This window comes from Sorex fumeus, unplaced genomic scaffold (assembly GCF_029834395.1).
Source record: "Sorex fumeus unplaced genomic scaffold, SorFum_2.1 ptg000166l, whole genome shotgun sequence".
NCBI lineage: Eukaryota > Metazoa > Chordata > Mammalia > Eulipotyphla > Soricidae > Sorex > Sorex fumeus.
Window position 1 is genome coordinate 924,884 of NW_026606223.1, and position 17,732 is coordinate 942,615.

Here is a 17,732-nt window from a genome sequence, read left to right on the forward strand (position 1 = left end):
CAGGGGCCGCCCAGCCCGGGCCGCCTGCCAGGCGCTGCTCGCAGCTAATCGGCAGATGCTCGGGGTCAGGGACACTGCGAGTTCAGGGACAAGGGGACGAAGACTCGCCCGCCTCCGGGAAGCTGCCAAGGACCCTTCCTTCACACCGACCTGGGAGAGGGGAGGGGACTTGAGGGAACTGCAAGGGACTCAGGGAGGCGAGGGGGAGCTGTCACGGCGCTGAACTGTGGGGTCCCGGCTCTGTGCATGGGCTGGGCTGTCACTCATTCATTCATCCCCCCATTCATTCACCCACCCATTTACTCACTCATCCATTCATTCACCCCCTCATTCACTTCCTCACTCATTTATTCACCCCTCATTCATTCACCCACCAACTTACTCATCCATTCATTCGCCCACTCATTCACTTCCTCACTCATTCATTCACACATTCATTCACTCACTCATCCATTCGGTCACCCACTCATTCGCTTGCTCACTCATTCATTCACTGACTCATTCGTTCACCACTCATTCATTCACTCACCCATTCATTCACCCACCATTCATTCATTCATCCACTCATTCATTCACTCACTCATTTATTCACTCCCCATTCATTCACACATTCGCTCATTCGCTCACCCATTCATTCACTCATTCACTCACCCGTTCATTCGCTTACTCATCCACTCGTTCGTTCACTCCCCCAGGTCATGTCGAGAGTCTGCTGTTTTGCCCCGTTTTCTGCTATGAACCAGCCACGAACCAGACAGTTCTAACCTCATCCTAGACACACTACAAACTCCAATCTGATCAGAGCCAGAATCTCTGCGGCTCTGAGGTCCGATGGAGGCAAGCCCGGGAAAGGGGAGAGGACGTGGGGTGGTGGGAAGGGGCCGAGGGCATTTTCCCTGGACAGAGGGTCCGGGCGCTGTGTCCTGGGGTGAGGGGAGTGAGCAGCAGCGATGGGACCTGGACCGAGAGAGGCGATTCAGGCGGGCGGGGTGGGGGAGGGGCGAGTGTGCGGGGCGCCTGGCGGGGCAAGAACTCGAGCCTCCCCCTGGTGCGGCGAGTCTCCCTGGAGTCCGTTACTCACTGTCCCAGCTCTCATCCACCCTCTCCCCCTGCACCGCCGCTGGAAAACCTGCTGCTTTGTCTATGCGGGTGGGGGCTTGCACCCTCAGAAGAAGCCTGAGGGGGGCTGTCACTCCCTCTCCCGCCCCCAAGCATCTCGAACCCCTGCCTCATTTATTCCTGTGCTCCCTCACCCCACACCCGCTCAGACTTGTCGCTGAGCAGGTCGAGTCCCTGGGAAGGTGGACCCTATCCTGCCCCAGTGGACCGCAGGAAGCAGGAGCCCTCACTGGTGCCATGGAAACGGCCTCTTAGTTTCCTGCCACTGAAATCCTTCCCTGAGTCCCATGACCGGATCCCGGGAATTCTCCAGGCTCTTTGGGGGAAGGTGATGGAGGGCTCTGAGTCCCTTCCGAGGACCAGGAGAGAATCATCATACATAAAATACATAAAACAGTCTTCTTTGGTTTTCTGGACCACGCCTGGGGGTGCTGGCTGGAGCGATAGCACAGCGGGTAGGGCATTTGCCTTGCATGCGGCCGACCTGGCCGACCCGGGTTCGATTGCTCTGCCCCTCTCGGAGAGCCCGGCAAGCTACCGAGAGTATCTCGCCCGCACGCAAAGCCTGCAAGCTCCCCGTGACGTGTTCAATATGCCAAACAGTAACAACAAGTCTCACAACGGAGACGTTACTGGGCCCGAAAATTGATGAACAACAGGAGAACAGTGCTCCAGGGCAACAGTGCCTGGGGGTGCTCAGGGATCAGTCCTGACAGGGCTGGGCTGGGCGTCGTGCCTGGGCCTAAGGAGGCCAGAGCACTTCTAGTTCTACTATACTCTGGCCCGACACCACACTTTTCATTTAAAAATTTTCATTTACTTATTTATTAAGTTTGTATTTGATTCCTCTGCCCCTCTCGGAGAGCCCGGCAAGCTACCGAGAGTCTCTCGCCCGCACGGCAGAGCCTGGCAAGCTCCCCGTGTCGTATTCAACATGCCAAAAACAGTAACGACAAGCCCCACAATTTGTTGTGAGACGTTACTGGTGCCCGCTCGAGCAAATGGATGAACAATGGGAGGACAGTGCTATCAGCATTTGGGCCACACCTGGAAATGATCAGGGCTTACTCCTGGCACTGTGCTCAGGAATCACTCAAGGGGGTGCTCGGGGGACCCTGCAGGATCCCGTGGATTGAACGTGGGTCTGCCATGTGCTAGGCAAGTGTCATATCTGCTATACTCTTGCTCTGGCCCTCAAACGCACTCAGAGACGCCTGCAGATTCTTCGATGTCTGGGAAACTCCAAGGCCCATGTTCCTGAAGTGTCTCCCTGCAGGCAGGACCTTTTTTTTTTTTTTTTTGGCTTTTTGAGTTACACCTGGTGATGCACAGGGGTTACTCCTGGCTCTGCACTCAGGAATTACCCCCTGGCAGTGCTCAGGGGACCATATGGGATGCTGGGAATCGAACCCAGGTTGGCCGCGTGCAAAGCAAATGCCCTCTACCTGCTGTGCTATTGCTCCAGTCCCCCCAGAGGCAGGAGATTAATGACAGGTCGAGGAGGAACCTTCCCAGAGACCGTCTCTGCTGGGACGAACTCAGAGGCATTTCATGGGTTGTAAACGCATAGGTGTAGAAAGACAGAAGCACAGAGAACAGAACTTCTATAAAACAGTGCTTTGAGGGACAGAGCAATAGCACAGTGGGGAGGGCGTTTGCCTTGCACGCGGCTGACCTGCGTTCGATTTGCAGCATCCCATATGGTCCCCCGCCAGGAGTAATTCCTGAGTGCAGAGCCAAGACTTACTCCTGCGCATCGCTGAGTATGACCCAAAAAGAAACACAAAACAAAACAGAACAAAACAAAAAATCAGTGCTTTGATAAAAAAAAAAAAAAAGCACATGAGGGGCCGAAGTGAGGAGGGTGCGTGCCTTGCCTGCGACCAATGCGGGTTCGATCCCCAGCATTCCATATAGTCCCTCGAGGAGGGATCCCTGAGCACAGAGCCAGGAGTAAGCCCTGAGCACTGGTGGGTGTTGCCCGCCTCCCCCTCCGCCAAGCATGTCATGAAGCTGGGTAGATGGTAAGGTAAAGGTGAAGGTAAAGGCCCTCCCGTTGATCGTCGATTTGCTCGAGCGGGCCCAGTAACGTCTCCATTGGAGACTTTGTTGTTACTGTGTCTGGCATATCGAATACTCTCGGTAGCTTGCCGGGCTCTCCCAGAGGGGCGGAGGAATCGAACTCGGGTCGGCCATGTTGGCCGCTTGTAAGGCGAACGCCCTACCGCTGTGCTATCGCTCCAGCCCAAGGGGGTAGATGGTAAGGGAGGTGAAACCAGGCTGCCCGGGGGAAGTGGCTGGGAGGCGGAGTCTTTGCGGAAGGTCCCGCTCCTCCTACTCTTGACCTGGACTCGGACCAACTGGGCCTTTTGGGATCTGGAGGTACAAGTTCGATCAAAGGAGAATGTGGGGGCGGGGGAGACGGTCCAGAGGGAAAGCTCTGGTCTTGCCCACAGTGAACCCGGGTTTGATCTCTAGCACGGCACAGGGTCCCGCAGCACTGCCGGGAGTCATCATTGAGCATCAGGAACAAGCCCAAAGCACCGCCAGGGGTGGGTCCCAAACCCCCAGTTAAATTAAACCCATGAAATGCCTCTGAGTTTGTCCCAGCAGAGACGGTTTCTGGGTAAGTTCCTCCTTGACCTGTCATTGATCTCCTGCCTCTGGGAACTGGAGCAATAGCACAACGGGTAGGGCATTTGCCTTGCACGCGGCCAACCCAGGTTCAATTCCCAGCATCCCATATGGTTCTCTGAGCACTGCCAGGGGTAATTCCTGAGAAAGATCACTGTGTTCTGAAAGTAAGAAAGGAAGAAGAAAAGAAATAAAACAAGAAAAGAAGGAAGGAAAGAAGAAAGAAGGAAAGAAAAAGAAAGAAAGGAAGAAAGAAAAAAAGAAGAGAAGGAAGGAAGGATGGAAGGAAGGATGAAAGGAGGGAAGGAAGGAAGGATGGAAGAAAGGAAGGAAGAAAGGCAGGATGGAAGGAAGGAAGGATAGAAGGAAGTAAGGAAGAAAGGCAGGACGGAAGGAAGAAAGGAAGGATAGAAGGAAGAAGGAAAGGAAGAAAGGCAGGAGGGAAGGATGAAAGGAAGGAAGGCAGGAAGGAAGGATGGAAGTAAGTAAGTAAGGAGGGATGGAAGGATAGGAAGGACGGAAGGAAGGATGGAAGGAAGGAAAGAAGGAAGAAAGGAAAGGGGGTGTTTCCCGGCACCGCTCATGACCTCTGCTGTCCCCACCCACATTCCCTGGACAGGGGAAGAGAGACAGCTGAGGAGGCCACAGACGCTTCCTGTGTGAGGTTTGTTTGGATGAGTAAAACCGTTCGGTAGTGACTTCGGGCTGTGGAGAGGCCTGCCGAGTCAGCAGGGGGTGGGGCAGGGTGCTGCCTTGCAAGCGACAGTGGCCTGCTGTCAGGAGTGACCCCAGAGCACGCCAGGTGGGGCTGAAAGCAAACAGAAAAAGGCAGCAAGGGCCAGAGAGATGGCGCAAGGCCGGGAGCATGCTGGGGGTAGGGAGACTGAGTGTAGGGGGGATGGAGGGGATGGGAGAGGGGGTGTGTGGGGGAGGGGACGCGAGGGGGAGGGGAGGCATGGGGGAGGGGTGTGAAAGGGAGGGGTGTGAGGGGGAGGGGAGGCACGGGGGAGGGGTGTGAAAGGGAGGGGTGTGAGGGGGAGGGGAGGCACGGGGGAGGGGTGTGAGGGGGGCATGTGGGGGGCATGTGCGGGAGGGGACCCGAGGGGGAGGGGGAAGGGTGTGAGGGGGAGCGGGTGTGTGGGGGAGGGAGTGTGTGGAGAGGGAGCCAGTTGTGGGCACGCTGAGTGTGGGAGGCCCTGTGCCTGTCCCCTCTGCTCTAAAAGATTAGGAACCACTGATCCTGCCAACCTCCTCCCCAGCAGTACCGGGAAGGAGGTACTGACAGAGAGGAGGGAAGGAGGAGAGGGATGGAGGGCAGGGGGTGAGGGCTGAGTTCCCGTAGCGGTCCGAGCTGCGTGGAGCATCTCTCAGTAATGGCTCAGAATTCCCTCCACAGAGCCAGAGTCCGGCCCGTCCTGCAGATGCCGGGCCTGGCCCCTTCCGGTAGGTCAGTCTCCTGTGGGGGCCCCTCCCGGCCAGGGCACCGGACTCGGAACCCAGAGCCCCGACGGGGGAGTCCGGCGCCTTCCTCACCGGGCTCGGGGCGCTATCGCTCTTGGTTTCCTTCTCTCTGGGCCCTGCTTAGCTCAGGCTTCGGCCCTGGGGCCTGGGGTCCCCCGGGAGGGCCTGAGGATTGATGCTGCTCACTGTCCTGCCGTCTAGGAGCGAGCATCAGAGCACCAGCCTAGCGGCCGTTTCTCAGCAAAACCTGCACCGGGCCTTGGCATGGGGGGGCGGGGGGCGGGGGAGTCCCCGCCGGGTCTTCGGCAGCTGCGTGTCATCCACAGGGAGGCCCCAGTTCCCGACATGTGCCATCGACCGACCGGCCTGTCCTGCCCCCTCGCTTTCCTGGGCTGCTCTGGAGAAGCTGGGGGCAGGGAGGAGCTGTCAAGGATCGTGGCAGTCTCCCGGCTGTCTCCCGGCCACCAGCGGCTTTGGCCAGATAGTCCAGGAAAACATCGGTGCTTCCCAGAGGCCCTGGAAGGCAAGCTCTGTCCTCGCAGGAAAAAGGCGGGAAAAAAGAGCTGGGCGACCATTTAGGTTTGTCTCTTGCTTGGAGGCCACACCTGGCTGTGCTCAGGGCCTGCTCCTGGCTCTGCCCTTGAGATCAGTCCGGGTCAGCTCGGGGGAACGGAGAGGGGTGGCGGGGATTGAACCCAGGTTCCCCGTGTGCCAGGCCAGCTCCCTACCTGCTGAACTCTCTCCTCCCCAAGACCCTGTGTTTTTAGATGATTTCTGCTTCTTTTCTTTTCTTTCATTTTTTTTTTTTTTTTTGCTTTTTGGGTCACACCCGGGGATGCACAGGGGTTCCTCCTGGCTCTGCCCTCAGGACTTTCTCCTGGTGGTGCTCGGGGGACCCTATGGGATGCCGGGAATCGAACCTGGGTCGGCCACATGCAAGGCAAACGCCCTCCCCGCTGTGCTATCGCTCCAGCCCCCCCACCCCCCTTTTTTTCCCCTCAGCAGGATGGCAGACGTCTCCAGCAGAGAGGGACCCGCCACTTTCTCCTCTGTTTGTTTTTCTCTGCCCCCAACGCAAATGCTCGCCAGGCAGCAGCGAACTAGGGAATCAGCTCCAGCTACCTTGGGCGGGAAGGAGCGGCAGCTCCCAACATTTCCTGTTCTCCGGGTCCCCCCCAGCTGCCCTGCATGTCCCCGGGGAGTCTCCTGGAGAGCCCCCGAGGCTGGGGTGCAGGGACTCACCCCACCTCTCTGTCTTTACTGGCTTGTGCTCCGGAGCCCTCGTCCAGCCTGATCCGTGGACGGTTTAGGAGCTGCTGGAAATTGTTTCTGTTTTAGTGTTTGGGACCCAGCAGGCCGCGCTCACGGGTTCCTCCTGGCTCTGCACTCGGGGATCACTCCTGGCGGTGCTCGGGTTCGGGGGACCAGGTGAGATCCTGGGGATTGAAACCAGCTTGGCCGCGTGCGAAGCAAACGCCCCACCTTCTGCATGATATCGCTTGGGCCCCAACTGTTGGAAACTTTGGAATGGTTCCCGAAACCTTGATTTCCCCTTTTTCTGCAACTCATGCAGGAGGCCTGGATAGCGCGGGCGAGGCTTCTGTTTTTAGACCCGGCCTTCCTCCTTTGAAGTGACTTCCTCTCCAGGCACTCGCTTCCGGCCTGAGTCACCAGGGTCCCCGTGTCCATGTTGGGACTGGGCGCTCCCTCTCCCTCTCCCTTGTTCAGCTCATGCTCCTGGGAATGGTCAGGGCCCCGGGATGCTGGTGGGCAGCATGAGGGGCTCCTTAGGCCCCTGTGGGACCAAGAAGAGCTCTGGGTGGAAAGCCATAGCGCGAGGGAACTGGGGGGTCGGGACCAGGCAGGGCTGGGGGACCCTGGGTCCTTCTCCCCATGTGGCTCCTTAAACTGTTGAAACTTTTTTTTTCTTTCTGGGTCACACCCAGAGATGCTCAGGGGTTCTTCCTGGCTCTGCACTCAGGAATTACTCCTGGTGGTGTTCGGGGGACCCTATGGGATGCTGGGAATCGAACCCGGGTCGGCCATGTGCAAGGCAAATCCCTTCCCCGCTGTGCTATTGCTCCAGCCCCCAAACTGTTGAAACTGTGTTGGTTGTTGTTTTGGGGACACAACTAGAAATACTCAGGGGTTCCTCCTGGCTCTGCACCCAGGAATTCCTCATGGCAGTGCTCGGGGGACCAGATGGGATGCTGGAGATTGAACCTAGGTTGGCTGCAGGCAAGGCAACCACTCTCCCCGCTGTGTGCACATTTTTTTTTTCTTTTTGGGTCACACCCAGCGATGCACAGAGGTTCCTCCTGGCTCTGCACTCAGGAATTACTCCTGGCGGTGCTAGAGGGACCCTATGGGATGCTGGGCATTGAACCTGGGTCGGCCGCGTGCAAGGCAAATGCCCTCCCCGCTGTGCTATTGCTCCAGGCCCTGTGTACATCTTTTAAAGACAGAAATAATACTTGGCTTCCTCTCTGGCCATCTGGCCTTCAGGAAGGCCTTAAGGACACTTTCTGAAACCCCTTCAAGTGGGTCAGTATGCCAGAGGCACGCCAAGGGACATCAGTTCTCAGCGCTCTGAACAGCCTGTGGGGGGTCTTACAATCTCTGGGTGAGTGAATGAGGCTGCCCCTGGGGTACCCCGTCTCAGGGAGAGTGCTGTTAAATGGAACTGGCCAGTTGCTGGCCTGGGGTGAGGCGTGTGAGGATGGGGCGTTGCGACCATAGTGGGCGCAGGTACTGTGCAAGGCAGAGCGTCAACGTGTCTGAATTGGGCTCTTCCAGTACAACCTGTCACCATGGAGGAGTGGGGGTCCTGGAGTTGAGAGGGTTCCCACCATGGGCCCCTGAGAATCGCCACCATTTCTCCCCTGAACCAGCCCCAGCTACCCGCAGTCTATTATGGTGGAAAACTTCCCTGAGTGCCAGTGTCTGGAGACCCCGGATGGGGCGTGTGCCCCCGGCCAGGCTCTGCGGGACCAGTGACTCGGGTGGGAGCAGCCCTGACCCTGGTCCTGGTGCCCACTGAGCCCGGGGGGGGGGGTGATGCCACCTGCAGGCCAACCTGGAGGGCATTCGCCGTCTGATAGGGCCTTTGGGCTTCCTGATACCCCCAAATCGCCACTGTACTTCCAGATGCCAACAACTCAGGACTCCAAATTCCCAAGAAATGGGCCGGAGCGATAGTACAGTGGGGAGGGTGTTTGCCTAGCATGTGACCAACCCGGGTTCGATTCCCAGCATCCCATATAGTTCCCTGAGTACCGCCAGGAGTCATTCCTGGGTACAGAGTCAGGAGTAACCCCTGAGCATCACTGTGTGTTACCCAGGAGTAACCCCCCAAAACAAACAAACAAACAAAAAACAAATTTCCGAGAAATTTGCCAAAAGGTAGGTATGTGGTAGTCACGCCCACAAACCACCCCCGGCTCAGCCAGACAAGCTCATTTATCGACCTTGCTTCACAGCCTTCTAAATAAATCTTCAAAATGATCAAAAGCCGCAGTTAATCTGGGACCCGCACAAGGCTGAACAGGCCAGAGTACATGGAGGGGGCAGGTTAGCCAGGGCCCGCCCAAAGAGAGCCCCCTGCAACCACTTGCTCCCACAATCCAACATCGCTGCCTTGCCCCCAGCCCGACTCCACCATCTGGGGGTGGACCTCGCGGAGTTATTAAAGGTAAGGTAAAGGCCCTCCCGTTGATCCTCGATTCGCTCGAGCGGGCCCAGTAACGTCTCCATTGGAGACTTTGTTGTTACTGTGTCTGGCATATCGAATACTCTCGGTAGCTTGCCGGGCTCTCCGAGAGGGGCGGAGGAATCGAACTCGGGTTGGCCATGTTGGCTGCGTGCAAGGCAAATGCCCTACCCCTGTGCTATCGCTCCAGCCCAGAGTTATTAAGCTGCCCCAAATCCGGGTGTGCGAGCTTTGTGACTGAAATCCCCAGGCTTTCTTGGGGTCGGGATGGGTTACCTTCCCTGCCTCCCTGTACTTTCAGAAGCCCCAGCAGTCACATCTACCCCTCAAAGCTGCCACCCAGCTAAAAAAAAAAAAAAAAAACTACTCCAGCTGTACCTTCCCAATAGAAATACTGAATGCCCGAACAAAGATGAAGACCTTCTTAGTACCTGTATTGCAAACCATAGTGCACAAAAGGAGAGAGAGAGAGAGAGAGAGAGAGAGAGAGAGAGAGAGAGAGAGAGAGAGAGAAGAAAGTGCCTGCCACAGAGGCAGGCGGGGGAGGGGAGAGGCAGGAGGCTGGGGACATTGGTGGTGGGAAATGAGCACTGAGGGAAGGATGGGGGTTGGAACATTGCATCGTGAATAAATCTCATGGTGCACTGTAGCATTGTCCTCCTGTTGTTCATCAATTTGCTCGAGCAGTACCAGTGCCGTCTCCATTGTGAGACTTGTTGTTACTGTTTTTGGCATATTGAATACGCCATGGGTAGCTTGCCAGGCTTTGCCGTGTGGGCAGGATACTCTCGGTAGCTTGCCGGGCTCTCCGAGAGGGATGGAATTGAGCCGCGTCGGCTGTGTTCAAGGCAAATGCCGCCCTACCCGCTGTGCTATAGCTCCGGCCCATCTCATGGTGATTCAAATAAATAAATAATAAATAAATAAAATCAGAAAAAAAAATAAAGATAAAATCCCTTCAGGGGCTGGTGGACATAGTACAGTGGTTAGGGCATTTGCCTTGCATACGGCCGACCTGGGTTTGATCCCCACCTGGGTTTGATCCCCGGCATCCCATATGATCCGCCAATTTCTCCAGGAGTAATTCCTGAGCTCAAAACCAGGAGTAACTCCTGAGCATCGCCGGGTGTGACCCAAAAAGTAAAGACAAAACAAAACAAAACAAACAAAAAAACCCAAACAAAAAAAAAAAAACCCCAAAACCCACACCAAAAACCAAAAACCAACAAACTCTTCAGAGAGCCGAGCCAAGTTCCTTCTTTCTACTAGGTCACAAAGAAATCAAGCTTAAAAACTTATGTAGGAGAGATATAGATAGAGAGAAGGAGAGAGGGAGAGGAAGAGAGAGAGAGCGAGAGAGGGAGAGAGAGAGGAGAGGGAGAGAGAGGAGAGAGAAGGAGAGAGGGAGGGAAAAAGAGGGGGAAAGAGGGGGAAGAGAGAGGGAAGAGAGAGGGAGAGAGAGGGAGAGGGATGGAGGGAGAGAGAGAGAGAGAGGGAGAGAGACAGATAGAGAGAGTGTACACAGGAGTTAGTTCTTTCTTTGCATGTGGCCGATCCTGGTTTGAGCCCTGGCACCACACAGGGTCCCCTGAGCCCTGCCAGGAGCGACCTCTGAGCACAGAGCCAGGAGTAAGCCCTGAGCACCACTGGGCGAGGCCCCCAAACCCAAACCCAAACCAGAAAAGATGATATTTCGGGCGTGACGTGGCAGCTCGGGGCAGCGTGTCTGCTGCAGGATGAGGCTGGCGCTGGGCTCTCGGGACTGCGAGTGTGAGAGTTCCGGGAACCCCACCCAAGGGTGGGAGCCCCAGACCCTGCGGTCGTGACTGTGTGTGGGGGTCACTAAAGAGGAGGTCAAGGTCCCCGCCCCTGTTTTGCCCTGTTCTGTTTGGTCACACCCGGGGGGTCTGCTCCCCCCGCATCTATGCAGGGCGAGAAGACCCCACCTCCACCTCGATCCTGTGGTCAGCAGGGGACTCGGGGATACTGCCCGAAGCTCCCCAGGGCCCGGCAAGCCTGGGACAGCAGAGGAGAGGGGACAGGAGGGGCTGTGGAAGGTTCTGGATGAGGATGACGGCACAGGTGTCCCCCTCCCAGGAACGCGCGGATGCCCCAAGGGCCCCACGGGGCAGGGTTTGGGGAGACGCAAACCGTGTGTCCCGGTGGGCAGGGATGTGGGCTGGGGTGCCATGCGGCCGGACACAGTGGGCTGAGGTGTCCCCATGGCTGTGCCAGCGTCGAGAGCCATCAGGGGCCCGGAGTCGGGGGTAGGGGACGCAGGAACTTGGGAGGTTATTTTCCATTTCCCCAGGGGCTAAAACATTTCAGAGAAAGTGGCTGGCATCACCCCCCACAGACAGGTCAAAATTCAAAGTGGACCAAGGCAAGGTCCAGGCTTTCGGGGATGGTTCGTGTGGACGTGCCCCCCCCCCAACCCCCGGCACAACTGTCCGGGCAGTGCTGGCCTGTGGACAGAGCCAGGAGCTTCCCCAAGCACTGCGGGGGATGGCGCAGCACCCCCCAAAGTGAAGGACAGAGCTGGGGGTCCGGAGAGACAGAACAGGGGCTAAGGCATCTGCATTGCCCAGGCCCGTTATAACGCGGGGATGATCCCAAGCAGGAGGAGCCCCTGGGCACTGCTGGGTGTGCCCCAGACACCAAAGAAGAGAGAAAGGAAAAAGGAAATAGTTGGGTCTGGGGGTAGCTGACCCCCACACCCACACACATTCTATACAGTGGGGCCTCTATCAGTTCCACCAGCCATGCCCGCCATGACCATGACCCCACCAACAGGCCCTGAATTCCCGTGCGCGGCCAACCCCCCGTCAGGAACTGTCACGGCAGTTTTCATGTAAAAGTGCAAAAACTGTCATGGCAGGTTGTAGTAAAAATGCAAAAAGGCCACGGAGTAAGAAACCTTGACCTTCACACACACACAGACACACACACACAGACAGACACACAGATACACACACAGACACACACACAGATACAAAAAGACACACAGACACAGACACACAAACACTCAGAGACACAGACACACAACATAAAGACACACACAGACACAGAGACACACAGACACACACAGACACACAGATACACACAGACACACATCGCACAGACACAGACACATAGAAACTCACACAGACATGCAGACGCATAGACACACAGAGACACACACAACACGCAGGGAGACAGACGGAGAGATCCCAGTTTTCTTAAAACCAAGTCATAGTTGGCTTTCAGCCCGGACAGACCCCCACAGAAGCACACTCAGCACCCAGCAGAGCCCCCCAGGGCCTTGCAGGGAACCTACTGGCAGGTCAGGCTCTGTTCTGGAGGAAGGGGACCGCGGCGCCTTCGGGGTCCAGAGGCAGAACAGTCAGGATGGGTCAGAGACGCATCCCACTGAGGCGGGCCTGTGGGTGCACTGGCACCAACCAGGGGCTGCTAGGGAGATTCTCTGTGTGTCTGTCTGTCCGAGTCAGACCCAGTTTCCCTCCGTCCAACTTTCCCATTTGACACACGCTCCCCCAGGCCATCCTGATGTCAGGCGACACACAGAGCACAGCTGTGACCCACCACGGGGGATACCATCAGAACCGCACCCCCGACCCCCAACTCACCTGGGGCGCCCGGTCCATGCTGCCGGCAGCTCACTCCGTGCCCTGGCCCCCAGCCCTGTGTGCTATCTGGGGCTGCAGGCGTCCGTTATGCAATGTCACGGCCGGCCGGCCAGCCGCTGCTCCTCAGAAGTCGAGTTCCAGAGAGGCTGACCCACGCTCCGCCGGCTGCCGGCTTTCTGGAAGGCGTGCTCAGTGCGGAGACAGCCTGAAACCCCGCCAACCCAGCGGCAGGTCCTGACGGTCTCTGAGCAGAGACAGCAGAGACAGCCACACATCTGCTCCGTGAAACCACAGAGGCAGCAAGAAAAAAAAGAAAAAAAAAAAGAGCCCGAAAAGAACCTCCCACTCTTCTGCTTTAGGCTTTAGGGGAGAAGTTCCTGCTTTGAAGAGCTGGGGACCCACCCGGTCACTCGAGCGACGCCTACGGCTGGGCCCCAGGACTAGCCCCGTCCCAGTCTGACAGCGCTCCCGGCTCCCTGCGCCCTGCAACCAGCCTTGCCCCTGCCTCTGCCTGAGGGCCGAGGGGGCGTCTTCAGACTCACGGTGCTACTCACAGCTGGACCTGGACTCAGGGGGCTCAGGACGGTTCCAGGGGCCCACAGCAAACTCAGCTCAGCTTTTTTTTTCAATTGAATCACAGTGAGATACAGTTACCAGCTTTCATGTCTGAGTTTCAGTCATACAATGATGAAACACCATCCCTCCACCAGTGCACATTTTGCACCAATAATGTCCCCAGTATTCCCCCGCAACCCACCACCCCCGTGCCTCTATGGCAGACAAATTCCCCCATACTCTCTCTCTACTTCTGGGCATTATGGTTTGCAATATAGATACTGAGAGGCCATCACATTTGGTCCTTTATCTCCTTTTAGCACACCTCTCCCATCCCGAATGATCCCTCCAACCATCACTGACTTAGTGGTCCTTTCTCTATCCCAGCTGCCTTCTCCCCCAGCTCATGAGGCAGGCTTCCAACTCTGGGGCAATCTTCCTGGCCCTTGTCTCTATTGTCCTTGGGTGTCAGTCTCATATTATGTTTTTTTTTTACACTGCACAAATGAGTGCAGTCCTTCTATATCTGTCCCTCTCTCTCTGACTCATTTCACTTAGCAGATACTCTCCATGACCGTCCACTGTCAGCAAACTTCATGACTTCATCTCTCCTAACAGCTCAGTCTTAGCAGCTCCCATCACGCCCACACGAACCCCAAAAGCCTTCTCATCGCTTCCTTTCCCGAGCTCAGAGCCCGATGCAGGCTCACTTGGAACCAGCCGCGCCCACCCCGCACCCAGCCCACGCTCGAACCCCTCCCCGGCCACTTCCTGCGCCCACAGTGCTCACGGCCGGGGCGCTGGTCTTCTCCCGGAGAGGTAGACCCCTCCTGGGTGCCCGCTGTCTGGACACCGTGAAGGAGTACCCGGGGGGAACAGAGAGCTGGGCCGGATGCCCACTCGCGGTGCCGGGGTGAGGGGCACGGGCTGGTCTCAGGGCTCCTGCCTCCCACCACCCGAGAGGGCCAAGGACCAGGCAGAGGAGCAAAATCCCCCGAAGGCCAACGAGCAGATTCAGAGGAAAGAGCCGTGTGTTCCCGCAGGACCGCCGGGAGGACGTACTTCTTGCTAATACATATGCCGGGGCTGGACCAGACGGTCCCAGAGACCTCAGGTCCTCACCAGTTGACAGGCTTAGGGTCGCCCAAGTGCAGCCCAGGGTCACTTCGGAGCACAGAGCCAGGAGTAGGAACGTGATTCCAAAACCCAACACTCTGCTCCTGCCACTGAAAGACAGGAAAGATGAAGAGAGACTTAAGAGTCTCCAAGGAGGGCTGGAGCCATAGTATAGCGGGGAGGGTGTTTGCCTTGCATGCGGCCTACCCGGGTTCAATTCCCAGCATCCCGTATGGTTTCCGGAGCACCGCCAGGAGTAATTCCTGAGTGCAGAGCCAGGAGGAACCCCTGTGTATCGCTAGGTGTGATGTACACGCACAAACAAAGCACACACACACACACACACAAAATAAAATAAATAAAAGAGTTGCAGGGAGACATGAAGGGCCCGTGTAAGGGACCTGTGGATTCTGTGCCAGTGGTCAAAAAGGATAAACTACAGTGACTGAAGGGGCCCTCAGAGGGCTGGGGAGGGTCTGTGGTGTGTGGGGCCTGCTGGCACGGCCTTACCATGCCCAGCGGCTCTGCACGTGTAAGTGGGCAGGGCCCAGTGAGCACTGCAGTCTGGCCTGTGACTACGGCTGCAGATGCAGTGACCCCTGGATACTGTGCCAGCGAAGGAAAAACGGGCAGGGTGGCCTCCAGGAGCCACAGTCCCGTCCCGCATGGGCCCTGAGAGCGGATCCTGCCGCCGTAGGCACGGGACCAGCGACACGCTCAGTAGCTGCTTCTGGGTCCAGCGAGGTTACGATGGGTCTCGAAAGTCCCTCTCTGACACCCACCACTGCTGTGCCCAGGCGACAACAGCCCAAGACCCACTCTGGAATCATCTGGGAAAAGGGGACGTGCAGAGGGGTTGGGGGCAAGCGAGGGCGGGTGCGAGCGGGTCAAAGCCCGGAAGCTTCGTTCGCACGGGAGACGCGTGCCACAGAAGTCAGCCTTGGAGGACGCACTCTCTAGGCGAGGGACCGCTCACGGCTGGTCTGGGCGCGTTTCTTCACCTCGCACAAGATTCCCCGCCCTTGTCTCCCCCTCACCCTGCACCCCTGCTCGGGTCACTGTCGTGTGCAGGAGGACAAACGCGTTCAAGGTCATGGTCTATGATGGAGGAGCAATGATACACTGAAAAAGAATTTGTGTGTGTGTGCATGTGTGTGTGTGCGTGTGTGTGTGTGTGTGTGTGTCAGGAGCTGCTTGTGCGACACTAGGGCACACGCTGATGGTGCTGGGGGCCACCAGGGCTGTCCCTGTCCCCCCCTTCCCCTGCCATACCCCCATGGAAAAACAGAAACCAACTCTGAAGACCACACACAGCTGAGCTGGGAGTTTTCATTTCCTGCCTGCAGGGGCCCCCACCCCGTGGGGAAGGCGAGCACGTGCTGATCCGTGTGTACGTGCGATTGTGCGTGTGAGTGCGAGTTTGCACATGTGTGCGTCTGTGCTTGTGTGCATGTTTGTGCATGTGTTTGAGTGCATTTGTGCATGTTTGCGTGTGTGTGTGTGTGTGTTTGTGCGTGTGACAGGGTTCCCACTGCAGGGAGAAGCTCGAGCTGAACCTCAGAGCCTCATTTTCCAGTGGCTTCACTCTGAGCCTCACCCTTTCTGAAGGAAACCCACCCGGAAGCCGGCTTCTCAGCCTGGCATGCGACCGTGCCACCGTTTTTTCTGAATGAAACAACTTGTCCCTCAGCCGCCAGCCCCTGGGACTCCCCCACCTGCACACGACCCTTCTAGGAAATCAGTGGCTTTCCTAACGCCCCAGTGACAGCCGGAAGGGCTTAGTTTAAGGGAACTAAAACCCTAGGCAGATTCCATGTGACGTCACTTCTTCCCCTTCTTGGGAAAAACGTGCCACGGAGAACAGCATCTTGGTCGAGTTTGCCTTGGACCTCGCTGCGGAGCCCTCGTGGTGGAGGACGCGGGGCGGCTGCCGCACTCGAACGGGGTTTGGATCTTTTTGTTTTTGGGCCCCACTCGGCGGTGCTCAGGGCCGACTCCTGACTCTGGGCTCAGGGTCCCCTGCGCCCGGCCCGTGCGACCGTCTGTCTGGCCCCTGGTGGTGACCTTCCATGCTTGCTTGCTGTGCTTCTCAGCTCTCCGAGCAGCAGGGCGCCCTAACGGGAAGCACGGCCGCACCTGACCTCAGGCCTTGGCACAGGGACCCTGTTCTGGGATGTCCACTCCGCTTAGGAGCCGGTCAAAGGCGGAGTCTCACGGGTGAGAAGGTGCAGGCCTTACTCCCCGCACCTCTTTCTGCCAGATCCCCACTAACGAAATAAACTGATCAGGCAGGCTTGATCTCCAGAGGCGAGCATGCCAACTAGAGTAAAGGAACTCTTTTTTTTTGAGGGGGGGGCGGAGTGAGGCGGGGGGCACACCCGGTGATGCTCAGGGCTTCCTCCTGGCTCTGCACGCAAGAAGCACTCCTCTCAGTGTACTGTATGGGACGCAGGGATCGAACCTGAGTCGGCCACATGCCAGGCGAGCCCTTTCCCTGCTGTACTATCTCTCTGGCCCTACAGGAACTCTTTCGGTGCAAGTAGAATTTTAAGAATTGCCCACATATTTCTCTTACTTTTTTTTTTTTTTGCTTTTTTGGGTCACACCCGGCGATGCTCAGGGGTTCCTCCTGGCTTTGCACTCAGGAATCACTCCTGGTGGTGCTCGGGGGACCATATGGGGAATTGAACCCGGGTTGGCCATGTGCCAGGCAAACGCCCTACCCGCTGTGCTATTGCTCCAGCCCCTCTCTTGCGTTTTTTTTTTTTTGGGGGGGGTCACACCCGGCGATGCACAGGGGTTCCTCCTGGCTCTTCACTCAGGAATCACTCCTGGCGGTGCTTGGGGGACCATATGGGATGCTGGGGATAGAACCCGGGTCAGCCGCGTGCAAGGCAAACGCCCTCCCCGCTGTGCTATTGCTCCAGCCCCTCTCTTACGTTTTTAAGGGGGCATCAGTGGGAGATCTACAGCCACTATCGTTATTTTGCTGCAGGGGAGGGAAGGAGGGAAGGATGTTGCAGCAAGGGGCCCCCCGGGCACTGAGCAGCCAAAAGGAGCAAAGAGGTGAAGAGGCTTTGGGGTGGAGACGCCCGCCCGTAGGTCAGGCAGGGAGAAAGCTGTAGAAAGGGCCTGACATAGCAGGGCGGCTCCCAGGAGGCTGTGCCGGCTTCCGGCACCTTCTCAGGATCAAAGCTACTCAGTGCCCAGCAGTCTCTGGGTCCCGGCTTCCGCTCAGATGCAGAGGGCGTTTCCTCTCTCCTGACGGTGCTGATTCAGACGCCGTGTCCGGGACTATCCGGGAGGAGTGGGGCGCAGGCAGGGCTTTCCAGAGAACTTGTACTGGGTTGTCAGTGCCTTGTTTTCTCTGAGCCCTTGGGGAGCGTGAGGCAGGCCCTGCAGGGAAGTCGCTGGGGACGAGACGGAGACCATCCTCCAGGCCCAGGCCCCGCCGGCCTGGGAGCAGGCTGCTGTCACTCGGCCCCCATGAGGCATGTCTGGGTCCTGCACTT

General features: G+C 57.4%; 1 protein-coding gene across 1 annotated transcript in view; it reads right to left on the minus strand.

Moving 5' to 3' along the window:
• The window catches only part of CASS4 (Cas scaffold protein family member 4), a 28,233-nt gene extending 15,666 nt beyond the window's left edge, over window positions 1-12,567 (minus strand). Inside the window, exon 1 of the mRNA XM_056107466.1 lies at window positions 12,550-12,567. Within this exon, the coding sequence (XP_055963441.1) occupies window positions 12,550-12,567 (18 nt within the window). The remainder of the gene's footprint in view (window positions 1-12,549) is intronic.
• Between the last annotated feature and the right edge of the window lie 5,165 nt (window positions 12,568-17,732).